The following is a 27,127-nucleotide window of genomic DNA, read 5'->3' on the forward strand; positions in this document are numbered from 1 at the left end:
CATTCATCTCTCACTATTCTGGTGGGCCACAATTTCTAAATAAATTATTTGTTTAAATTATTGAATGTATTGCAATTAAGTGTGGATTCGTCTTAGTCCTATCATTGAGGTGATGAAGTAGATAATTAACACTGTCGGTATAATAGAGTTTGATGCCTGGCACCAAATAGTGAATTATGCGTAGGATGCCAGGCAGTATGGTATTGGAATTAGCAACAGTATAGGATACATTTAATGAGGTACTGCTGTCAGCCCAGACTCTTGTTCAACATGGGTACAGATTTGGACAATCCAGAGGTTTAATACACAAAACAGAAAAGGTAGAAGGAGGGGGATACAGAAGGAAGTCATTTGGGTCATAGGGTCAATGCTGGCGCTCTGCAGAAGCAACCTACTTTGTCCAGCTCCCCTGCTTCCTCCCCTTAGCCCTGCAAATCTTTTCTCTTCAGGTGCTTATCCAATTCCCTTTTGAAAGCTATGACTGAAGCTGCCTCCAACCCCCTCTCAGGCAGTGCATTCCAGATCTTAACCATTCAATGCATAAAACACCTTTCCTTATGCTGCCTTTGTTTCTTTTTCCAGGAACCTGAAGTGGATGTTGTCTGATTCTTGACCCTTCCACCAACCAGAATAGTTTCTCTCAATCTTCTCTGTCTAGTTACCTCATGATTTTGAACACCACTATCAGTTTCCTCTCAACCCTCTCTTTTCTAGGGATAACAATCTCAGTTTCTTAAATAATCCACATGACAGAAGTCGTTCATCCCTGAAACGATTCTTGTAAATCTTTTCTACATTCTCTCTAAAGCCTTCATGTCCTCCCTAAAGTATTGTGGCCAGAAGCGTACAACAATACCTGAATTGAGGCCAAATCAGTGTTGTACAAAAATGTTCAACATAATTTTCTTGTGTTTGTACTCTGTGCCTCCATTTTTACAGCCCAAGATTGCATATGACTTTTAACTACCTTTCTAACCTGCCCTGCCACCTTCAATGATTTGTCCACAGTTACCCACAGGTCTCTTTGATACTGCATTATCTTTAGAATTGTATCCTTCATTATATATTGCATTTCTTCACTTTTCCTACCAAAATGCATCACTTCACACTTCCCGCATTAAAATTCATCAGCCATGTGTCTGCCCATTCCACCAGCCTGTCTAAAACCTCTTGAAGTTAATCACTAATCTCTTCACAGTTCACAATATTTCCATTTCTTTTACCATCTGCAAATTTTGAAGTTGTGCCCTCTACACCCGAGTTTAAGTCGTTAATATGGATCAAGAAAAGCAATGGTTCTAGTACAGACCCCCTGGAAACCCCACTATATAGCTTCCTCCAGTCCAAAAAAAATGTTAGGCACAACTCACTATTTCCTGTCAGTCAGTCAATTTAGTATTTAGGCTGCCACTCTCCCTTTTGCTTCAACTTTGCTGACAAGCCAATCATGTGGCTCTTTATCAGACACTTTTGGAAGTCCAGTTAAACCACATTAACTGTGCTTCCCACAGCAATTGTCTTTGTTATCTCATCAAATAACTCAAACAAGTTAGTTAAACACAATTTGCCCTTAACAAATCTTTGCTGTCTTTCTTTAATTACTCCACAGTTGTTCAAATGTAAGGTGTAAACTTCTGGCCTTCACAGACTTCTCTATGGTTCTGATATGACAATTATGAGAATTAAACACAAATGTCTTTACTAGATTTTGTAGGAATACCAGTTAGGAATACCAGTTGGTCACAAATATGTTACAAGAAGTTATACCCAGTGAGCAGTCACCTCCTGTTGATTGTACTCTTCAGGAACTGACTGAATTGCACAAATGCAGTGTCATAATTTCCGAATAAATTATAGGGTACATTTAATGAGGTACTGCTGTCAGCCCAGACTCTTGCTCAACATGGGTGCAAATTTGGACAATCCAGAGGTTTAAAACACAAAACGGAAAAGGTAGAAGGAGGGGGTACAGAAGGAAGCCATTTGGGTCACAGGGACAATGCTGGTGCTCTGCAGAAGCAATCTACTTTGTCCAACTCGCCTGCTTCCTCCCCTTAGCCCTGCAAATCTTTTCTCTTCAGGTGCTTATCCAATTCCCTTTTGAAAGATATGACTGAAGCTGCCTCCACCCCCTCTATACTTTTCTTGCCGAGGTGGGCATGGATGTTTCATCATACTGCCCTATCAAAATCCAAACTAAGTTACAATTGTCCAATAAAATGTTGAAAAATGTATCCGGGAGGTTAAATCCCACCTTAAAACTGTCCATCTGTCTTAAACCACTTTGTATAGTAAAACTTGTTTGTGGAATCAGCTACTCTACATTTCAAAAGAAGACAAATCAACATCATCAATCGATGTCAACTTGTGTCATCATCTTGCTGCTTTCAAACAAGCTTCACACCATTTAAATTAGCTGAATCTCTGTGGTTGGGTTCTATAACCCCTTTGAAACAGACATCAGGGCCTGGATTTTCACTGACTTGGGTTGACCCCTAAGTCCTTTAAAAATAGTGGGCGGGTCTGAATTATGGGAGTCCTGAATCCATTCCTGGGTTGTCTAATTTTCAGGATTGCCTTTAAAGGGTGTGGACTGCTTCCTGTCAGAAGCGCCAATCCGGCACTACTGAGCTGGCCAGTTTCATTGCAGCGATTGGTATCTCCTGCTCCTCAGCAATTTTCATGGAGTCAGGTTTTTAAAGAGTTGTGGTTCACATCGTCTTAGAGAATTCATGAACCCTAGCATGCATGAAGGGACATTTTAAGAGGTAAGTTCAAAGGGTCCCCCTCATGCTCCCTATGCCATATTACATGCCCCCACCCACCCCCTCAGACCCCTCATGCTCCCTATACCAATTCTGCCCTTCATCTCCCATGTCCCCTCATGCCCCCTATGCTAAACCCGCCCCTCCACACACCGCCTCAGGCCTCTCATGCCCCTTATGCCAAGCTCTGCCTTTGCACCCACCCCCAGGTCCTCCCATGCGCCCTGTGTCTATCTTAAAAGCTAGGGGTTACTTTACTTCAAAAAGGCGTTTAGTTTTGCAAAGCATGCTGGTAAGATTTGTCAGTTTCTTTACAACAAAAGACATTCCATATTTCATTCAATCCATAGGGACCTCCTGGGTTGGATAGCCTCGCAAGTCTCAACCATAAGTTTCAATTAAAATAATACTATCACTTCTTACAAAAGTGACCATTAATCCTGCCCTTGGTCACTGTTTCTCAAAGCTTTACCACCATCTCCTCCTCAGCTATCTCCTCTCCTCATTGCAGCATCAGGTTGTGAAGGGCACAGCAGATGACGATGATACGTAATACCCTCTGTGGACTATATTGCAGGGCTCCACCAGACTGGTCCAGGTACGGGAACCTCATTTTCAACATTCCAATGGTCTGCTCCACCAAATTGCGAGTTGCAGCATAAGCCTCGATATACCTTCGCTCTGCTGCAGTCTGAGGCTGCTGCAGGGGTGTCATCAGCCATGTCCTCTGCAGGTAGCCCTTGTCCCTAAACAGCCATCCCTGCAGCGTCTGTGGACCCTGGAAGACATCAGTGATCTAAGACCTATTGAGAATGTAGGAATCATGGACACTCCCTGGGAACTGTGCGCAGACCTATAGGATGCATTTGTGGTGGTCGCACACCGGTTGAACATTCAGTGAGTGGAAGACCTTGCGGTTGACATAGTTGACCATTTGTTTCTATGGAGAACTGAGCACCATGTGAGTGGCACCCTGCTCATGCTGCAATTCGCACTTTGGTGAAGCAATCCATCGGAATGTTGAAACTGAGGTTCCGGTGCCTGGGCCAGTCTGGACAGCAATACAGTCCACAGAGGGTATCATGCATCATCATTGCCTGCAGTGCCCTTCAAAACCTGGTGCTGCAACAGAGAGAGGAACTGGCTGAGGAGGAGATGGAGGAGCTGCACATCACTGACGTAGATTCTCATATTGCATCTGCTGAGGACTTGAAACGTCAACTCTTTTCTTTTCCGCCAATGCTGCCAGACCTGCTGAGTTTTTCTAGGTAACTCTGTTTTTGTTTGGCATCTGTAAATGTCTGACTCTTGTCTGATGGCAGCTCACTTGCGCTCTGTGAAAAAGGTCATATCATGGAGATGCAGCAGGGTAATTTTAACTTCTCCTGATCCTATGGTATCATTCTTGAGCTGAAACCTTCAGGACCACACTGTCACCAGACGTAGATGCTGATGAGATGGTGGGGGCAGCTGCACCTCAAAGGTGCTGGGGGCACACACAGAAAATGGCGGAACTCTGTGCCGCTGTTGCAGGATATTCTGGCAGCTATGAAAAGCCCCATCGAGGTGCAGGCATCACTGATGTGACTCGTGGCAGTGAAGGTACATCTTCAGCATGCTTGGAAAGTTGCATAAAGCACAGGGAGGGGGCACTGGACTGAGACACCTGCCTATATCTTGTGCAGGGACCAAGGTTTCACATCTTGGTGACAAAAACACTGCTCATCAGAATAAGGAGCCATAGGCGAGGAGATATTCTTGGGAGTTTATTAACAAAGTGAACATTATATACAAGTGATTAACACCCATGCCCAGGTTGTGCAATTACATCTTCTTATCTGTCCCTATTTTTGTTAATTTAATTTTATTGTCTTGACTCAAAAGAGTTACGTCTTAACCTTTCTAACCTTGTCGCTACATCTTGGGGCCCCCTCAACATCCACAGCGGAGGTGGAGCAAGCGTGCTGACTGTTGCACCCTGTCTGTGATGTGCTTGAAAGGCATCTTCTGGTGGGCTGAGACCTGCTTTTGGTATCATGCTGTGTGGCAGTGGCACCCTCCTAGGCCTGTGGAGCTGGAGCTGCTGAGGTCACAGGAAGAGGGGACTCAGATGGGCTGGACACTCCCAGAGTCACCTGTGTAGATAGCCCTGGGGTGACAAGCTGCAGATCCTCCTCCCTAAGGGTGCCCAAGGGCCTCTGGGTGACCCCTTGAGGAGACGGGGAAGCAGGAAGTAAATCAAGCTGCCCCACACCCCTCTCATGTTGATACTGTTGGAGGCCAACTATGGTTTCAGCGATGGAGTTCAGCCTGTGAAGCAGTGCAGGACTGATATCCTGGACCAAGGTCCCCATGGCAGCCGCCATCCTGCCAGTGTTGACCTCGGTGTGTTGGCATGCTGGCACTATCACATCAGACTGAAGGCAGACATACTCTTTTGTCATGCCTTGCAATCTGAGGAGTGCAGCGGACATCCCTTCCTAATGTTCCCTAGCTTGCCTTTGCAGCTCCAGCAACTGTGACATGACCGAGTCCAGAGTCTCGTTATCACTCAGCAGATTTCTGGTCTCCAACAGTCCTCCAAGTGCCAGAAACCTGGGAAAACCCTGCTGCCTCCTTCTGTGGATCAGAAAGTGCAATCCACTCACCAGCCTGTGACCCCAAGGCTACTGTAAAGCTTGGTCCCACAGAGGTGTATACCTCTGCGCTCGTGGAGGGTGTGGGTGAGCACTGTGACAGGCCTTCAATGAAGGTCCCTTCAGGTTCTTCTTCAGAGGTTTCTTAGGGGCTTGACTGGAGACCCTGGGCCATGGACCCACTCCGCTGTTTCCCAAATGTGCCTGTGAAAGCAAGGGGAGATAATTAGTGCATGGCAATGGCCTGTGAAACATGATACATCACTCACAGCATGGTTGCCTGATGGATGTTGCATTGCTGGATCCTCACTTGGCAGAGCACTGCCGACCTCACTGTCAGCACAGGAATGGTCTAGATCCTCGCCAGCCAGCTGGATGAGACTATTTCCTAAGTCCACGAGGATCTTGATGTCAGACATTCCTCCACCGGTCTGCGACCTCTCCCTTTTGTTGCATTGCAGCTTATCCAGCATGAATACAGGTGGAGAGAGTGCAAGCAGGACGCCTCTCAGGACAGAATTATCCAAGATTTGCACTAAGTGCAGTAGCGGGCTGGAAAAAGAATATTTTACCCATCGGCTTTTCACGCTGTCTCATCCCATTCCCACCTTATTAATTATGCCTTCCCAGGAAACACGCCATTTTGCCAGTAGGCAGCTGCCAATTCACCAGCCACGCCATCACCTTGCTGCTTCATCATGCTGGGCGCCATATTTAAAGTGCAGTCATGCACACACCTCTCAGTACTTCAGCCCTGGGCTGCTGCACAGGAGCCATAAACCTGAAAGGCAAGAAGACTGCAGTGCCCTGATTCAGTAACGCATTGCTGGAACGTCTTCTGGACACCCTTGGAGTCCACTGCAATCTCCTTTATCTTCGGTCTAGCTGCAAGAGGCCCATCAGTGTCACCAATCAGACTTGGGAGGTGGTGGCAGTGGTGCTCAGTGCAAACACTGCACAAGAGAGGTTGGCCACCCAGTGCAGACAGAGGATGAATTATCTCATCCAGGGTAAGGCAACCATCTTATCACTCTAAAATCACACACTCAAGCCCACCACACATTCACTGGCATCTCACTCACTACCAGATCAAGGGACATCACCGTTCACTCTCTCACATACACCCTCACATCTCTATCTGGCTTCATCTCCTCTGGAGACTACCTCCTCAACTCTCAACCGCTTAAGGCCACTTGCGCAGATCACCATGTCCTCTCACACACCCAGGGATACCCCTCCTTCCACAGTACAGCATGCGCTCTCCCACCTCTTCCCTTGTCTGAGGCCACTTCTCCCCGTTCCCCAAACAAACCATAGCCCTTCAGCCGTTGAAAAGCCACTCCCGCCTTACGGCCAGCCTCATAAGTAGACACCTGCCCATGAGCACCCCGAAAAATGCAGTGGTGCTGCCTGTGAAGCCTGGTACTGATGACCATAAGTGCTGCCGAAAGCCAGGTAGGCAATCAAACCTCAAAGTCCTGAGCAAAGTGCAGCTCACCAGTCGCTTATGTTCAGCTGTGAAACGGGTTGGCGTGCAATCATGCTGACGTGCCTGAATGATCCAGCATAGGGGGTGAATCCAGTGAGCTGAGCTTATAATGCTGTGCAGATGAATTACAGTTAAGTTCCTGATGTGCAACAGTGGGAAACGTGGCCCGCTATTGATGGATGGAGCAGATGATTGCAAATTAGTTTCACGACGTCATGAAACCGATTTTTGGCCTTCCCACATATTGTCCACTCAAGCCCAACATGACGCGAGTGGGCACAGAAAATTCCGCCCTCAGGTTTACGTTCAGCCTCTTCTTAAATGGCTCAAGGCTTCAAACATTCCATGTAGCAATGAGTTCCACATAATCACCATTTATGCTTCTAAATGAGCAACATTTTTCTAATCTTGGTTTAGTTTGACAGTTGCAGTAAAGAAATGGTTACAATGTTCACTCTGTCTTTACTGAAGTTATGACAAAAATATAACACTGTTCCTGGTCTTGCCTGTTCACAGCTGGTCCTGTACTGAAAGAAACCAAAGTCATTAAGAATCTTGCAGCATCCTCCATCATTACATTATACTTCAGAGATCTGGGGACACAAATAAGCTGGATCACGGTAATGTATAACAGCACCTTAGCATTAAGAACCACACTGTCCAATGTAGCCCAACCTATAGAATGGTGTTTTGTCTTCTGCATCAGGTCAGGAGACCATCTACCACCAAGTTCCATGCAGTGTCCAGGGCAAGGTGAAAAATTAGATAAAAGTCCTCCGCTCTTCTAGAGGAAATAAAATCTTGTAAATTGCTTTCTAGACAATCTAAATTGGTTCAGGAGAAAACTTATATTAATTGGTACTTAACTCTTGTATATTGCGATCGCTGTCCCAGCCAGAATTGAGACTAGTTTTCCTTTGAAGGTACATTGGGACATAGGAAGTGTTAGATGAACAAGAATCAATAAATAGAAATACTCAGCCTAGTGCCTAATGAAAAAAAAAGAGGTTTTTACATATGTTGACATTCTGTCCTTGCTTGCAGAAAATGGAAATTGCAGGAATCAATGCAAAACTTTGTTGATGTCCATCACATTTGCCTCATATAAGGGGTATACTTATGTGTTACACAGAGAGGTCCATTTTCTCCATAATTTTCCTTGTGGAACCTTTGCCAAAGAATCAAAAAATTCTGAGGCGGGTAATTCTTATCTCCCAGAAACTAACCTTGGATACTGTCTTTAAGTTAACCTGTTATGAACAGCCCCTGCAAACTAAGCATTACTTAGGTCAGATCTGAAAAAAACTTTTGGATCCCTAGGCTCAGATTGCTGACTCTCAGCAGCCTCCAGACCTGGGTGGATAGTAAATTCTTTTAACTATAGTGCATATGGATCATAACAACTACCTATTTTGTTGGGTTAGTAAACCAAGCTCTCAAACAAATTAAAATATTCAACGACTCTTACAACACTGACATCCATTAAAAACGTTTAAAGGTAAACAACAGTGTTGATGATGGGAATACGGAATTCTGAGGCTTCGTATAATCTTTTGATGGTGATTGCACATCATTTGAATGGCAAGGGTGTAGTAATTTTATTTGTTAATAAAATGGAGAGGCTTTCTGCTGCAGCTCAAATCCCAGTTTGTTTGCAGTGAGTAGGGTCTTATGCTTGGGCAATGTTACGTGGCTGGTAAGATTAGCTTTGCCACTCCAGCTGGTGTTTGATGCCACAAATGAACCTGATGTATGTTGACAAGTAACAGAATAGGCCATCTGTCATCTCAATGATGCACCAATGAACAGTACACTGCCCGATCCAAGTGATGCCTGCTCTTGGCACCTGGAAGAAGCCGGTGGCATAGAAGGTTGAAAATACATTCAGAATGTTGCTCTGTTGATGCAGGACTGGTGATAGGAATTAACAAGGCCTTACACATTGTTCTTCACCCAAATCCAAGAAGTTGTCATGTAGCGAGTCCTGAAGTTTACATCCTATGATTTGAACCTTCAGGGCTATTGTTCGCTGCTCTTGTTGTTTCTCCTCTGCCAAAATATTCAGCATTGAAAGACGTAATATGACATGCCGGCTAACTCATCAGGAGATTTCCAGCAACACGTCCTGCTCTTCTGACAACCAGAATTCTCCCAGACCGCACCAGGCCTTTAACATCTGTCATATTTTGTAGAATTAACCAAAATGTGGGAATGAAGTAAATCTCAACTAATGTCACATTCAAACATTTAACAATCAAATTAAAGGTTGATTCTTAATTAAAATCCATTACAACTTAATATTCCAGGTTCAGGAATAGGAGTAAAAGATCATCAGCTCAGAAATTCCTCAAGTCAAGATCCCAGCAATTATACCTTTATCACACCTCCAGTGTTGACCCTTTTTAGAGCTTAGATGGTTAATAGGAGGGTTCTTCAATAAATTGTGGTAAGAAGGTACCAACCCCACCCTGGTCATTTGTGTGGCATCCACCAGGTACATGTTTAGCATCCATCTGGCCCAAACAGGGTGTAGCTGAGGAAACTGAGTGAAGATTGGAATTTGGTGAAGGGGGAGTTTAAAGTATTATTTTTGTTCTTAAAATCGATCCCAGTCTGTAATTAGCAGTAACTGGAAAGTACTGTATAAACAGGCTAAGTTCTTTCTTTCTTGCAGTTTAGACAGGGTAAACTCACTCTCAGCTGTAGGAGCTGAGTAGATAATTTGCTAACGGGTTGAATCTGGTTACTGTAGCCTCAGTTCAGTTTACTATAAACACAGGGTTCTTTTGTGCAGTCAAGGGCACGTGCGGACGTGCTTCTGATCAACGCCCCAGATCAGAGGCACTGTGCCAATTTACGTGGACAAGCCAATTAAGGCCCGTCCAGCGTGACGTCCGCACGGAAGTGCTATGCACTCCCTGTGCAGGCAGGGGGTGATCCTTAAAATCGAGAGTACACTCTTTCGTGCATGCACACAAAAGAATGCACTCATCTCCCTGAGGCTAAGTGCTGCCTCAGGGAGATCGGGTCTACTTTCAAAAATATTAAAAATAAAAAAAATAAATTTCCCTTACATGTCCCCTCATGTGACAATGTCACATGAGTTGGGACATGTTCATAATTTCCAAAAAAACTTTATTAAAATTTTTAAAACCCTACATGAAACATCATCCCGCCCATGGATGAGGTTTCGTGTTTTTTCCAGTTTCCGCCAACAACCTTAAGGTTGGACAGGCAGGTCCATTAATTACTTTAATTGACCCTGTCAATGGCCTCATTGACAGTTCGGCAGTCGCGCAGCTGATTTCGCTGTGCCCCTACCTTCCTTAAAATTTAAATGGGGCACGATGACTTTGGGAGTTCCACCCGACGTCACCGTGTGTCATTTTACGCGTCAGCCAGCGGGCCCCGCCCCTGCTCACCAATGGTAAAATCCAGTCCTTGATGTTTGGTGAGAAGGGGGCTTGGGAAAGGAGGCATTCATTTCCTTTTTCCAACTTTCTCACCCTGTAGGAATTGGTTCTTACTCTACTATGGTGAGTATCTGGTAAATGAATAAGTTCTATTCTATCCCTAAGGTTTAAAATAGTGCACAAATTGATGGTAAAGTTAATAAAATATATAAGAATCCAACATAAATAAGTGATTAATATAACTAAGTAATTATTTAAAACAATTAAGGATGGCAGGAGAAGTAATGTGTCAAGGCTGCAGCATGTAGGACCTCCTGGATAATATTGTGATCCAGGGCAAACATGCCCTGGGCAAATATTTGTGGTTGAGGAACTCCAGCTCTGAGTCATTGAGCTGGAGGCTGAGCTGCAGACTCTGCGACACATCAGGGAGGGGCAAGCTACTTGGGTGCTTTGTACCAGGAGGCAGTCACACCACTTAGGATAATGCCTTATGATTTAGTCAGTGGCCAGGGACAGAAGGGGGTGACTGCAAATGAGGCAGTTGAGGGGACCCAGAGGGCTGAGGTGCAAGTGTATGAGCCTCTGCAATTGTTCAATGGATTTGAGGTTCTCTCAGTTTGTTTGGATTAGAATGGGGGCTGCAGGGTGGATGACCAAACTGACCATGGCACCATGGTACAGGAAGCCATTCAAGTGGGGGGAGCAAAAAGGAATGTAGTAGGGACAGCATAGTGAGGGGAATCAACACTGTTCTCTGTATCAAAGAGCGAGAGTCCAGGTAGCTCTGTTGACGCCCGGTGCCAGGGTTTGTGACGTCTGCTCAGGGCTGGAGAGGAACTTGCAGCGGGAGGGGAAGGATCCAGTTGTCGTGGTCCATGTAGGCACCAGTGACATCGGTAGAGCTAGGAACGAAGTTCTATGTAGAAAGTATGAAGAGCTGGACACGAAATTGAAGGGCAGAACCACAAAGGTTATAAACTCTGGATTATTACCTGAGCCATGTGCAAATTGGGTACATAAAATTAGAGAGGTGACTATGTGGCTCAAGGACTGATCTGGGAGAAGTGGGTTCTGGTTTGTGGAGCACTGGCAGCAGTACTGGGGAAAATGGAGGCTGTTCCGCCTAACAAGGGAAGTAGAGAGGGTTTTATACTTAATAGTGGGGGCAAGCGATCAAAAGTGGAAAGGTGTGCTAGAGAAAGCATAGAGACAAGGTAAAAGAGGAAAATAGTAATGTGGGAAATGAGGGTCAGTGAATGGCATGGAGGGACAGAGAGAAAAAACTGAAGAATGTACCAAGAATCAAGGCTAGATGTCATAAAGATAACAAGAAGAATAAACTAAAGGCTCTGTATCTTAATGTGCGTAGTATTCATAACAAAGTAATCAAATTGATAGTGCACCTTGAAGTAAATCAATATGATCTGATGGCCATTATGGAGACATGGCTGCAAGATGACAAGGATTGGTCCTGAATATTGAGGGATATAAGACCCTCAAGAAGAGTAGGAAGCCATGTAAAGGTGGAGAGGTAGCACTGTTAATCAAGGATGGGATTTGTGCAATTGTTAGAGATGACCTTGGTTCAGGGGATCAGGACACAGAATTGGTTTGGGTGGAGATGAGGAATAGTAGGGGAAAGAAATCACTAGTGGGAGTGGTCTATGGGCCCCCTAACAGTAACCACAATGTAGGACAAAGTGTACAAGAAGAAATATTAGATGCTTGTGACAAAGGGAAAGCAATAATCATAGGTGACTTCAACCTACATATAAACTGGAAAAATCGGATTGGCAGTAGTAGCCTGGATGAGGCGTTCATAGAATGCTTTCAAGATATTTTCTTAGAGCAGCAAGTTCTGGAACCAACCAGAGAGCAGGTTAGATTAGACTTGGTATTGTGTAATGTGATAGGATTAATTAATGGCCTCAAAGTGAAGGCATCCCTAGACATCAGCGACCACAATATGATTGAATTTTACATCCAGTTTGAAAGGAAGAATAGTGGGTCTAAAACTAGTATTTTAAGCCTAACCAAGGGCAACTATGTGGGCATGAAAGCTGAGCTAGCTGAAGTGAACTGTGATACTTGTTAGGGGAGAGATTAATAGACAGGCAGATATTTAAGGGGATATTTCAGAATACTCAGAATAAGATTGAAACCTGGAATGAGTGGATTGTCATATGAGGATAGGTTGGACAGGCTGGACTTGTTTCCACTGGAGTTTAGATGAGTGAGGGGTGACTTGATTGAAGTATATGAGACAGAAACATAGAACCATAGATACTAGGAGCAGGAGTAGGCCATTCGGCCCTTTGAGCCTGACCCGCCATTCATTATGATCATGGCTGATATCCAACTCAATAGCCTGTTCCCGCTTTCTCCCCATACCCTTTGATCCCTTTCGCACTAAGAGCTATATCTAACTCCTTCTTGAAAACATATAATGTTTTAGTCTCAACTACTTTCTGTGGTAATGAATTCCACAGGCTCACCACTCTCTGGGTAAAGAAATTTCTCTTCATCTCAATCCTAAATGGTCTACCCCATATCCTCAGACTATGACCCTGGTTCTGGACTCCCCCACCATCGGGAATATCCTCCCTGCATCTACCCTGACTAGTCCTGTTGGAATTTTATAGGTTTTTATGAGATCCCCCTCATTCTTCTGAACTCCAGCAAATAAAATCCTAATAGACTCAATCTCTTCTCAAATGTCAGTCCCACCATTCCAGAAATCAGTCAGGTAAACCTTCGCTGCACTCCCTCTATAGTAAGTACATTCTTCCTCAGATAAAGAGCCCAAAACTGCACACAATATTCCAGGTGTTGTCTCACCAAGGCCCTGTACAATTGCAGCAAGACATCTCTGTTCCTGTACTCAAATCCTCTGGCTATGAAGGCCAACATACCATTTGCCTTCTTTACCGCCTGCTGCAACTGCATGCTTACCTTCAGCATCTCATTGCACATTCCCCTCTCTCAATTTATAGCCTTTCAGATAATAATCTGCCTTCCTGTTTTTGCTACCAAAATGGATAACCTCACATTTATCCACATTATACTGCATCTGCCAAGCATTTGGCCAATCACTCAGCTTGTCCAAATCGCCTGAATAGTCTTGGCAAGGTGGACATGGAAAGGATGTTTCCTCTTGTGGTGAATCCAGAATTAGTGGGGACTGTTTTAAAATTAGGGGTTGTCCTTATAGGATAGAGATGAGGAGAGATTTTTTTCTCCCAGGGTGTTGTGCAACTTTTGAACACTGCCTCAGTAGGCGGTGGAGGCAGGGTTATTGAATATTTTTAAGGCAGAGGTAGGTAGATTCTTGTTAGGCAAGGGAATCAAAGATTATCGGGCTGGATGGGAATGTGGAACTTGAAATACAAACAGATCAGCCATGATCTTATAGAATGGCAGGCTCGAGGGGCCGAATGGCTCACTCCTATTTCATATTTTTATATGTTCGTATGTTTAGCACTCGCCTGGCTATGCCCAGTACCCCTCTGACCCATTCTCAGCACTCACCTGTCTCATGTTCAGTGCCACCTGACTCATGCACAACACCTGCACCACGGCCATGGAAACTCCAGTCATGGTATTTCACAATGGGAAGTGGTTTCCTAGTCATCCACCTCACTCCAACCTCATCCACGTTTTCCTCAACTAAACTATGGGTGACAATCTGACGCAATGTTTTTTTTTAAACAAAATTTATGTCTTCTTGGCTCTAGTCCACTTACCTGACTTGGATCCCGGGCGAAGCCGGTGCACCTCCATGCACATGACATTCCAGTTTTTGCACAAGTGTCAATTCCCATCAGAGGAGCAAGAATAGAATCTCCAACATTAGGGAATCTTTGTCTATCACCTGCCCCAAGACATCTGTTATTAAGATTTTTTATCTCTAAATACTTTATGCTAATCTATTAACAGTTACTGATAACAGTTATTGAGCATCTTGTGTAAATTATCATTTATCAAATGAACTGCGTGCAGAAAGTTAGAACGAGGATTCGTTGGCGGTTTCAATATTTCCTTAACATTTAATAACTGTAATCAACAGATTAATTATTAGGTGGCTAATTTTGTCCATGTATTTTCTGATATTTTTTGAACTTCTAAAGGAAAGCTTTTAAGTTATTAATAACTAGCCATTTCTGGAAATTGAATAATTTCTTTTTTTCTTATTCATTCTTGGAATGTGGGCTTCCCTGGCTGGACTAGCATTTATTGCCCATCCCTGGTTGCCCTTAAAAAGATGGTGGTGAGCTGCCTTCTTGAACCAATGTAGCCCATGTGGTGTAGATACACCCACAGTGCTGATAGGAAGGGAGTTCCAGGGATTTATCCAGCAACAGTGAAGGAACGGTGATGTACTTCCAAGCCAGGATGGTGAGTGACTTGGGGGTAGCTTCTAGGTGGTGGTGTTCCCCCATCTATCTGCTTCCCTTGTCTTTCCAGACGGTAATGGTCATGGGTTTAGAAGGTGCTGTCTAAGGAGCCTTGGTAAATTCCTGCAGTGCATCTTGTAGATGGTACACACTGCTGCTACTGTGCATCGGTGGAGGAGGAAGTGAATGTTTGTGGAAGGGGTGCCAATCAAGCAGGCTGCTTTCTCCTGGATTATGTCAAGCTTCTTAAGTGTTGTGGGAGCTGCACTCATCCAGGCAAGTGGAGAGTATTCCATCACATTTGTAGCTGGTGGACAGCCTTTGGGGAGTCAAAAGGTGAGTTACTCACCCAGGATTCCTAGCCTCTGACCTGGTCTTGCAGCCATATAATTTATGTGGCTAGTCCAGTTCAGTTTCTGGTCAATGGTGACCCCAAGGATGTTGATAGTGCGGGATTCAGTGATGGTAATGCCATTGAACATCAAGGGTCGATGGTTAGATTCTCTCTTGTTGGAGATGGTCATTGTCTGTCACTTGTGTGGCACAAATGTTACTTGCCACTTGTCAGCCCAAACCTGGATATTGTCCTGCTGCATTTGACATGGACTGCTTCGGTATCTAAGAGTCACAAATGGTACTGAACATTGTGCAATCATCAGCGAACATCCCCATTTCTGACCTTATGATGGGAGGAAGGTCACAATGAAGCAGCTGAAGATAGCTGGGCCGAGGACAGTCTGATGTAGCAAACCACCCTAATTGTAGTTAAATAGGGAAGAGAGCTTAACCATCACACCAGGGCTCTGAGGTTAGGAAGAGATAAATTAAGGATGATTTTAAAATTTGATGTGGGTTGCTGAGACCACAACAGGAGTATTCTGTCCAGTTTTGAGAACCTAGTTTTTAAGTGGATATCTTAGATGTTACATGTACGGTTTACATTGGGAGCACTGATATGGAAAGACAGTGTACTATAAATGATTCTGAAAAGTGTGGATGAGCAGCAATACCTTGGTGTCCGTATAGACCCTTAAAGGTTGCAGAGTAAGCTGGAGTAAATGACAAGGTAAAGTAGTTAAAAAAAAGTATTTTGGTTTATAAAATAGGAATAGAATATATAAGCAAAGAAATCATGGGTGGAATTTTATGGCCCTGCTGCTGTGCAGGTGGGCCGCAAAATGTGGCGAACCATTCAAAAGTCTGTTGACTTTGGTGGGACCATAAAATCCCACTGACTTAAAATTCCTGTAATTTTCTAAATCACTGGTTAGGCCTCAACTGGATAACTATGAAAAATTCTGGCCACCACAGTTTAGTGAGGATTAAAAGGCCTTAGAAAGGTACAGACGAGGTTCACAAGAATGTTACCAGGATTTTACCAAGGATGAGAAACCCCACTTGCCCCGTAAACTAAAATATTAAAGTCTTTCATCTTCCATGAACGTAGAAACATGGAAGTTGGTTCTTTAAAGAGTCCAGGCCCACAGGACTAAATCTGATCCCTCATTGGTAATCCCCAGATTAGTCCATATACACCAGTCAGAGAGCAACTATTTTCCAGTTTTCTAGACCTCGAGCATTAAAGCAAATCAAATCATCTTTGAATAAAATGAACAGGCAAGGGTTTCACAGGCCAAAGGAAAAGAGCTCACAGGCTGGTTTATTTCACAAGCTACCTCTTGGACACTCCGGGTGAAAAGTAATTATAATTTGTATAGTTAAAGGAGTAGCACAAAGGAGTTGTACTGAATCACTCTTGCCAATAGTTCAGATTCATTGTTGCCTGCCTAGAAATCTTGATACAATTATTTTTTCAAATAAATCTTTTCTGAAACCTCAAAAATAGCCAATGAAGCTGAAGTACATTGCTTCTCTTTTTAGGTGTTTCTGACAGAATATACTGGGTGTCTCTTAATCTACCTGTTGTTTTATTTTCGCTTACTTAACCTGTATGGTATGGAGGATATAGACCATTGCAGCCGCCAGCCCGTGGTGCAGTAAGTAATTTCTACCTTTTTCTTTTATCACTCTGAGGTTTCTGATGTGCCTCTTGATGGTGTTATTATAATAATATAATACCTTGAGCTTATTTACTGTACAAGACACAAAACACAAACCTCTCATAAGGGATTAGGTAAACACCTTGTGAGATTATTTATTAAGACTAGACACATGAGAACATGTATACATAGTTATAAAAATTTAAGACAGTAGAGCTGTGTGCATGCACTGTTCAAAGCAAAGGTGAAACTAAGGCTGGATCACCTGACAATTTTCCCTTCTAGTTATGTCATGATGCTATCCATTAAAAAGAAAGGGGGTGGTGTAATATGCCTTTAAAGATACTTTCTCCCTTCCAAAGAAATATAAATATTTACAATGCATGTTCCTGGTTACTTACCATTACGTAAGTACACAGAACTGATGAATCTATGAGTCTCTAAAGCATATAGGTAATCTGCTGGTATGCCTAGATCTTGTGATGGTAACTTTGTCTGGAGGTTTCTTTAATCGCTCACAGTGATCTGTAGGATTGTCATTTTTGGATGTTGTTCCTGGTTGCATTTTGACCTTGTCCTAGATGCAAAAGTTCTGTATGGTGGTTGAGGAGCTGGAATGAATCTGATTTGTCCTCAGTTACGTCTCACCATTGCACCTTCGTGTGTAATCACTTCATGGGACCTTAGTTCCGAACAAATCCTTGTCACCTTAGCTGGTTGTCAGGTACCTTCTGTGAGATCCTGGAAGTAAAATTGTGGTCCTAACTGTAAACTTGGCAGTTCTGTGCCCACATTTTCATCATGTATGTTGGTCATCTTCTCTAGGTATTTTCAAAGTTGCTTTCTCGTTTCTGAGAGAGTACAATGAGTAAGAGCAGGTAATTTTTTATGCATTAGTTTGCCAAACATGAGCTCAGCCAGTGATGGAATAGTTGCACTTAGAAGTGGCACTCTCAGATGTAACATTGCAATGTGTAGGCATTGCTTAGCCTATGTACATTTGAGAATTAAGGATTTCATTGTGCAACTCATTCATTCAGCTAGGCTGTTAGATCTAGGGTTATGGGGAAAAAGTAGTGTGATTGATATTTCACTTTTCACACATATCCTGAAATGGCTTACCAACAAATTGTGGACTGTTATCCATAATGATCCCGTTTGGCACACCAAATAACTGAAAATAACACTTAGGCCAGAATCTTCCATTCGGTGTGCAGGCACATGCCCGACATGCTGGAATGTAAAATGACATGTGATGACATCGGGCCTGCGTCCTGACATCATCGGGAACTCGCGCAATATTTCATTTGGCAGGCGCACGCTGGAGTCGGCTGCGTACCCGTCGATAATTGAAAGGCCATTAACAAGGTGATTGAGTTGAATTTTCCTCTGCCTGTCCAACCTTATGTTTGGCGGGCAGACGAAAAGGGCAAGCAGCCTTTACGTTTTTTAGGAAACCTCATCCACGAGCAGGATGAGGTTTCCTTAAGCTAATACTAATTAAATAAAAACTTTCTTTTCAAAATAAAAACATGTCCCATCTCATGTGATGCAGCCACATCAGGGGATAGGTTTCATTAAATTTTTAATGTCTTTAGCTATTTTTTTTTAAAGTGCTTCAATCCCCCTGAGGCAGCTCCGTGCCTCAGGGAGATTGAAGCACTTTTTTGTATGCATGTGTGAACTGCACATTGGATCAAACTCTCCCTCCTCCCCCCACCTGCACGGGTAGTGCTCAGCGCTACTGCTTGCGATCCATGTGCGGAGCTGATCGTGGGCAGCAGTCGGCTCCACGAACGCCCCAGCTCGCTCCTGCCGAGCCCATCCAATGAATGTAAAATTCTGGTCATAGAGTGTATGCAGCAGTGCTTGAGGAATTGTGCAATTGTCATATAATGGGGCACTTGCTAAAGTAGTCGATGATCGCGATGAAGTCAGTGCTGTGGACATGAAAGAGGTTGGATACAATTTTAAACCAAGAATGGGTAGGAATTTCATATGTAATCAGTGGTGCTTTGTGCTGACCTGACATATGCTCTTGACATGCCTCACACTTCTTGATGATGATTTCAATGTCATTATTCATACCCCACCAATAGAGTGTCTCTCTTGCATGTCCTCTTGTCCAATTATGCCCATGTGTGAGTGATGAAGAATATCAGGTCACGAAGCTTTTAGTATGATGATTTGCCTGCCTTTAAAAATGACCTAGCTCATTCTGATAAGGCCAAAATGGTTTCACGTGTTCGTGGACATGCTGAATTGAATCAGGCCATCCTTCAATGATTTTCCACAACTTTTGCTGCCTCTTCTCGTAGATGCTGGCATTTGCGTTGGAGAAAATGTAACAGATAAATTGACAGTCTTGAATTCTCCTGCAAGTGTAACATTGAAACTCCCTTGAAACTGGAAATTTTGTCAAAACGTTCTAGCTATTTCAATATTAGGTCATGAACTGAGGTGATAGGAGTAGTTCCTGAGGTTGATCTACCAGGCAATGCCTGACTGATCCCATGGATTGTCACTAGTGTGAAGTCACAACATGCCAGTAGACCAGCAACTCTGGTCCTTTAGTTTCCACAATGTAGAACATTTTTGACATCCAGGTGGATTGATTGTGCCTGCACTGCATGAGTATGGATCCTGCACAAGGAATTAGTGAGCTGTTGTACGCTGAAAGTTGCACAGGGGATATGTAGTGGATACATGTCTTTTAGAATTCACAGAGGTAGTATATTGACACTTGCGCCTGTGTCAATCTTGGCCAATAATGAATATTAAAGAGCTTTCTTGGGACAGATAATTTTTCAAGCATTTTGGATGGTGTAATGGCATTTACATTTTCCACGAGATTGATGGTGTGAAACATATGTTCACCACCCTTTGTCTCGTGCACACCATTGTCATTTTCTGGTTTGTCAATCACCTCATGTATATGTTTCTGGTGGGATATTGGATGGTCATTCTTATTGCTTGACGGTACCCATTATGTAAGGTCTGTTTGGATCAGTGCACGGCTCTTTGTAGCTGCACCAGCTTTTGTTCTAGTGCACTGCTGCTGCTAATGGCCCCTTCTGCCACATGCCTTGCAGAATTCTTGGCGCATGCAGAAGCTACACCTTCCACATGTCTTGCTAGGTTTAAGGTCTGGTGAGTGCGTCAACAATCAAGGTTGTACTAAGGACCATAAGCATTGTCGACCTGCAAAGATTGTTTCATATTTATATCCATCCTTGAGGAAATCTTTGTTGCTATATGTTTTAGGCTTGTCTAGCAGATCTTTATGGAACACTTCCATGGGAGTGGAAGCGATAACCAACTCAGCATTTCTGTCTGCTAGCTCTGCATATGAAAAATTACAATATGTACCCTTTTCTCTCCATCTGCTAATGAAATGTTCTATGGAGCTGTAGGCACTTGTCAAAACGACACAACTCTGATGACATGCTGATGAAAATGGAAATTTAACCCGGTTATGAACTGGTCTTCCGATGTAGTCCATATACAAAAACAGAATTACCTGGAAAAACTCAGCAGGTCTGGCAGCATCGGCGGAGAAGAAAAAAGTTGACGTTTTGAGTCCTCATGACTCTTCCACAGAGCCGTAGTCCATATGTTGTGGGGACCCTTTGTCTCTTCATCTGTTTAACCTTGAGGCGTTTAGCCTGTGCAGACCTTCATTCCCAGTAACTAGGTGAATTTTTATGGCTTGCTTGTCTGGTTCCGATACACCTGAATCAAGAAACCATAGATAAAAACAAAAAACTGCGGATGCTGGAAATCCAAAACAAAAACAGAATTACCTGGAAAAACTCAGCAGGCTGGCAGCATCGGCGGAGAAGAAGAGAGTTGACGTTTCGAGTCCTCATGACCCTTCAACAGAACTGATCTTTCTTTAAAAGGAGAGGGAAATATAAGCTGGTCAAACCAGCTTATATTTCCCTCTCCTTGTAAAGAAAGATCAGTTCTGTTGAAGGGTCATGAGGACTCGAAACGTCAACTCTTTTCTTCTCTGCCGATGCTGCCAGACCTGCTGAGTTTTTCCAGGTAATTCTGTTTTTGTTCAAGAAACCATAGTTCTGTATCCTTTTAAAATATTTTGAATTTGGTCAGTAGGTCAGCTGCATTCCAATTAAACTGGGGAATTTTGCGGAATTTCTGACAATATCCCTTTGACCTCCTTCTTCTGTGGTACCTGGGATGAGTGTCACTATAGCCCCTTTCATACACTTTTCCAAAAATCTATGCACAAAGACGACTTGTGGTGGGAGTGCACCACAGATTCATGGCGTATTTACTTTTGATTCAATTTATTGATCAGCAGCACCTGAAGACACCTATCATAACCACAACCTTCTCTGGCCCAATTTTTATGACAGTTTTTCTTTCTTTGTTTGCTTCTTCATTGCTTGCTATCGAGCTGGCACCCAAGGAGCCCTGGAAACAACCGCAGGTGAAAAAATTCAGTGGCAGCGTCACCTTGAAGGCCACTGACATGGGGTTCCCGCCAAATCTACATGGCTGCAGGTCTTGCCGCACAATCCCACACATCTCTGTGACCGCTTCCTGGGACAACATCTCTGTCAGTCATCTCTGGCATTACCTGTCCGCCATTTACAGATAGTTAGTTGGCTGCCAACAGCTCTCCTTTGTCTCATCCTCTCCTCCATGCCCCTGAGGTTACAAGAATATTGGGTGTACCAGATCCACAGTGAATGGACCATGTTAATTGTGTGATGAAGGCAGGCAATGAATTAGGACCATGTTAATTGTGTGATGAAGGCAGGCAGTGAATTAGGACCATGTTAATTGTGTGATGAAGGCAGGCAATGAATTAGCACCTCTGTGTATATGGCTCTCATCCATGCTGAGCAATGAGATTTTCATGTCCTCCCATGGGCCACATCCAAAACTCCTCCCAAACCTCCCACTTCCTCCTCATTGCCTCCTATTAGTTGGACTCCTGCCAATATAATCATAAGTTCGGAAAAATGTTATCCTGTTACAATGACAGTAAGCATGCCATCTCTTCCGCTTAACCCTACCCCCTTCACTGTAGACATTCATCCTTGATCCTATACCCTCTCTCCATCATCCTTGATGTGGCCTTACAATCTTTTGACTTGCAGTCTGAGACCTTCCATTATTTCTTCCTCCAGCTGGACCGGCCCTCTTACTGCATCAACCTCCTTGCTCTGTAACTGTGGACTTTCCCCATGACAGATGTCTTTCCCTTCAACACTCAGGGGGTGACATTGGACAGACAGAACCCGTCCTTTACGCCCCTCATTTTGCATTTCCTGATGGCCCCCCTTCCGACCACACCCAAGACTGCAGGCACTAACATATCCTGACCCAACCCCACTTCCTCGCAGCTCTTTTGAACCTATAGATGCCCTTAATCCAATCCTCCTCATGCCAAATCACCCTTGCTGCTTCAAACCCTTTATCCAAGCTGCCTGTCTCCTGCCCTGAACCACAGGTTTCCACAAAAACAACAGTTCACCTCTGTTCACCTGAGACCCAAATGGACAAACTTGACTGGTGCATGCCACCGCTAAACAACCATGAAATCAATACCATGAGTTTCTCATGTGTCACTGGCTTAATATTGAAGGCAGGACTTAATTTGAAAAAGTTTTAAGACAACGGGTGGCATTTTCTGATCCTGCCTGCCACAGAGGTTGTCCAGTCCTGCTGAAAGTCAATTGACTTTTGGCTGGGCTACCGAACCTCCCAAAGTGGGTCCCTCCATGATAGAGCCAGAAAATTCCAACCAATGGGTATTCATGGGATGTGAATATATTGAAAATGGGGACCCACCACCAGATGGCAAGAGGCTCATCCCACCGCTTCAATGTTACTGACTTAATTCTACATCTCAACCTGCCGTCAAGAAACCGAGATTTTGGCTCCTGCCTAATTAAGTCTGCCTCAACCGTCACATTTCCCGTTCCTAGAGGCCCCATTAAATAACTCCCATGTTCTGGTGGATTGTAACTGGTGGGTTGGTGTCTTCTGCAATATGTTGCCTCATTGTCTTGACCTCCAATTATTGCTGATCCTCTTTGTCATTCATAACAATGGTATAGAGATGTATGCCCACGGGGAATGCCATTCTGTCTCCAGACTTCTTTTGATCATGTTGCAGAGAGGTGTGAGGCTGTAGGATTGTGAGGAGGTCAAGTGCGAATCTTAGCAATGATGAAGCAGGAAATTCCTGGGCATACCACCACCAGCTGAATGGCAGCCCTCTGCAGGGCATGGGGACAAGGATCTTCAAAGCTACCAAAAGGGTTGATAAATTTGTATCAACTGCATTAGTGGCACATCAATGAAGTATAAGCGGCATAATGCGTTAAGTGGGTTTCCTCAATCTTTCTTTCTTAACAACATAAGTGCTGAAGATGATGAGGAAATTCAGTACCTATGAATTATTATTGCTGCTTTTTGAAAGATTAAGTTTCCAAACACTTTTGGCTTATTCAGGTATTGGGCAATGCTTGCATGGTGGTTTATGGTCTATCCATTTTTGTATCAACCATATAATGTGGGGGTGTGACAAGGCCCTCACTGAAGGACATCAATGAAAATGAAGCCTTGGTAATGTTTCTGATTGTTTTGATAAATCAACACCGATATTTTTAATTTGCTGCTGTTGATAGATCCACTGTGATGTTTTAGAATTATTTTTGACAGGATTCACTTGGCAATTTGGATCATTGGCAAGAAGTTCCGTTTATCAGATTGGCCACAGAACAAAACTTAGGTTTGATCGACCATATTATAATCTTTCTAAGGTTTCCTCATTTATTTTGCATAAGGGCATACTTCTTTAATGACAGAGGATATTCAACAGAGATAAATGTTTCGTGAGGATGAACAAATAATTATGTTTGGCTCTGCTTTCTACAGACAAAAGTTAATGATCAGAAGCACACCATAAGTTTTTCTTTTAGAACCCATTCATTTGGACTAGCATGTTCAAAATACTAAGACTAGTTTCTCTCAGCTTTTTCATCAATGATTGAAGTGAAGTGAAAATCCATTTAAACATAAAGAGCTGCTTATCTCAAAAACCCAGATTGATTAAGAGCATCATACATAAAGAAAAAAAAGAAAACCTTTAATTTCTAGAGGGCTTTTTGTGACCTGATCACATCTCAGCCGGTGAAGTACTTTTTTTACAGCTAGTGAATTATTTTTGAAGTTTAATCACTTGTGTAATTTAGGGCAACAAATTTGTGCCCAGAAAGGTCCCATGAAAAGCAATAACATCTATTTTAGTGATGTGGGTTGAAGGAACAAAGTTGGACAGGACGCCAGGGGAACTCCCCTGCTCTTTTCCAATTGTGCTGTAGGATTTTTGATATCTACCTGATAGGGCTGATGGGGCCTTGGTTTAACAGTTGACCTGAAAGATGTCACCTTTAACAATGTTACACATGCTTAGTACTGCACTAAAGAGCCAACCTAGATTAAAGCACAGTCCAATGAGACCAGAAGACACTAGAAACCCTGGAGGGCTCCAGGTTCACCTGGTTTTACAGTTGTCCATCAACCACTGTGGTTAGAAAGCTTCTGGGAAAAATAAGGGCAAAATCCATGACCTGAAAGAAGAAAGAGATCAATGAGAAACATTTGGAAGGTTCCCAGAAAGGAAAAGATCACCAGAAGTCAGGAAAGATATTAAAGTGAAGCAGGGAGAAAGGGGAATTAACAAAATGGATCAGCCAGAAATGAAGATTAGATACACCTGCAAATTTGTTATGGTGCCGAGCCAAGAGGATTGGGAAGGGAAAATCACAGTGAGAAGGTGGGAAGGAACAGAGTGGCGGCTACAAACAAACTTTAATCCTCCTGAGTGGAGAAGTGCAGTTGAACTCTTATGCTGCAATTCCATGACCATGGCTGCAGGAAGATAGGCAAGAGAGAGATTAGGGACAGAATTTAGTGCCCTCCCCCGCCACCCAGAAGGGAAAAACACTAAATACTGGGAAATAAGGATACTTGTCCGAACAGGTCTTGTGTACCTCAAAATGGAACACCAGTAAAACTGGGAAATAAGAATACTGGTCTGAACTGCTTTATACCTTCTGGGCATTTAATTGGGCAGGAGAGCGGCGGGTGGGGACATGGCTGTCTTCCTGCCTCCACCCTGATTAAGTTCATGGCGGGAAGGCCTATGGATGGCCATTCCATCTCAAATTGAGGCCCTTAAGTGGACAATTAATGTCCACTTAACAGCCTCATCCCACCACAGCTGGAATTAACCCAATGTTGAAGGGGGAAACTTGCCATGCTGGGGTCACAACAAGCCAATCCGTGTTAGGTTGCTTGCGGGTCCCTGGGGTGGGAGAGCCTCATTCAAAGGCTGACCGACTTTCAAAGTGGCTGCCCCACAGTGATAATACCCTCCAGGAGGCCTTAACAAGCTCAGTGTGGGATTCCCGCCCCTCAGTGGAAAGAAGTTCCTTCCTTGAGAGCTGTCGGACAACTATTACAGTCCCAGCAGTGCCAGAACTTAGTAGTGGGGGCTGCTGGGACTACAGGGGATAGCATGGATACTGGAATCAGATATGTCTAGGATTTTTGGGCGGGCAGTGATTGACTACACTAGAGTTGGATGGAAGGGTGGTGTGTGGGGCGTCAGAATTTGGAGGCCTGGGGAGGGAGGCACAAATAGCGGTACCATCTTGGGGTAGTGCCTCAGTGCACACAGAGCACCCAGAAAGAAGATACCCCTCCCCACCCACTTTCCCTCATGCAGTTTCACCCAAGTTGGTGAAAAAGCAGCCTGCCCAATCTTGTCAGCCTTTCACTGCCAACCATATTATGGCAGCAGAGGTGGGACTAGATGCTTAACTGCCCCTTAATTGGGTCTCAATAACCTAAAGGTGGGTGAACTAGCCCTACCCACCCACTGTATTTTGGGGAACAGTTTGGGGGTGGGTGTGAAAGCGGTGGGCTCACCACCATCATATTTTACATGCCCCCCTGCCAAAAACACACCTAGCGAAGGGTGCGTAAAATTCAGCCCCCGAATTGGGGGATGGGTAGCCTGACATAAGGGAGGCCCAAGGCATCCTTATGAGTCCAAATGCACACTCAAACCTCTACTGGCCCTCAAAGAGACCTAAATTAAAACTTTGAAAACTAAACTCCTGGGTCTCTTCTCGTGCAGGATTCAGCTCCAAAGAGGCTTGCCTAAGGGATAATATTGGTACACGCAGAATGGCAGCGGGATTAGAGTGGGTATGTGACTCACATCATTTTAACTTGCTCCCCCTCCACCTGGTATCTGCCAAGTGTGGGTAATTAAATTTGAAGCCATTGTTCCAAAGCATTTGGGGAAGATAAAAAATTTGGAGAATGCTGGAGATCAGCTTATTCACATTAGGGGTGAAATTGCCCCACATTTGCACTAAGTGCAGTAGCAGGCGGAGAAAATGACATTTTACCCGTCGGCTGCAATGGTGGCTTCTCACTCCGTATTGTCTCAAACCAGCCGCATTAATTATGCATTCCAGGGAAACACGCCATTTCCATGGCGGGCGGGCTGTCACCTCGCTGCTTCATCATGCCAGGCGCCACATTTAAAGCGCAGCCACACGCACACCTCTTCCAGCCCAGGACTGCTGTACTGAAGACAGGATGGTCCCGAAACGCAAAAAGACTGCAGCCCCCTGCTTCAATGACATGTCCCTTTTGAACTTCATGGAGTCCCACCCTGATATCCTCTACCCCATCTCTGGCCGCAGGATGGGCAGCTGCATCACCAATCCAGCACGGGAGGTGGCAGCAGCAGTGGTCAGCGCCAACGCCCTGCAAAAGAGGACAGCCAACCTGTGCTGCTACAGGATGAATTGTCTCATCCGTTCCACCAGCGTAACTCACTCTTCTCCTCACTCTCAACTCACACACTCACAAACCCATCACACATCCACAGGGATCTCACACCTCAAGGGACAACACCACTAACTCTCGCACACACACTCCTATCTCCATCAGGCCCATACTCTCTCGAGCTCACGTCCTCATCTTGTCCATGGCTCCGTTCACCACACAAACACTCCACACAGTGCCATGTGCCCTGCTCACACTCTCTCCATCTGTTTCCATGCAGGAGAAACCTGCTCACATCAACAGTGAGAGGTCCCAGACTGGGGGTGGAGTGCCCCAAATTAGGCCCCTCACTCACTTTGAGGAATTTGCCTTTGTGCTGACTGATGAGGATGTAGACATGCGGTGATGGTGATTTCAGCGGCGAACATGCTCATGAGGATCCTGCACCACATAATTCCTCTCTCAATGCAACTGTGAGTGCTCTCTCTTCCTGATTTTGAAGCTGCTGATGTACACTAATTATCTCTACTTTGGTTCACAGGGAGCTCTGCCAGGTGACCAACATCTTCAGCCAGCCAATC

The 27,127-nt window shown here is 44.2% G+C and overlaps 1 protein-coding gene across 4 annotated transcripts in view; it reads left to right on the forward strand.

Moving 5' to 3' along the window:
* The window catches only part of LOC121277388 (trans-2,3-enoyl-CoA reductase-like), a 204,681-nt gene that overhangs the window by 97,393 nt on the left and 80,161 nt on the right, over positions 1-27,127 (forward strand). For all 4 annotated transcript variants that reach the window (XM_041186799.1, XM_041186800.1, XM_041186798.1 and 1 more), the window contains exons 4-5: positions 7,407-7,510; positions 16,582-16,697. In XM_041186799.1, the coding sequence (XP_041042733.1) occupies positions 7,407-7,510; positions 16,582-16,697 (220 nt within the window). The remainder of the gene's footprint in view (positions 1-7,406; positions 7,511-16,581; positions 16,698-27,127) is intronic.

This window comes from Carcharodon carcharias, chromosome 4 (genome assembly GCF_017639515.1).
Source record: "Carcharodon carcharias isolate sCarCar2 chromosome 4, sCarCar2.pri, whole genome shotgun sequence".
Classification (NCBI taxonomy): Eukaryota; Metazoa; Chordata; class Chondrichthyes; order Lamniformes; family Lamnidae; genus Carcharodon; species Carcharodon carcharias.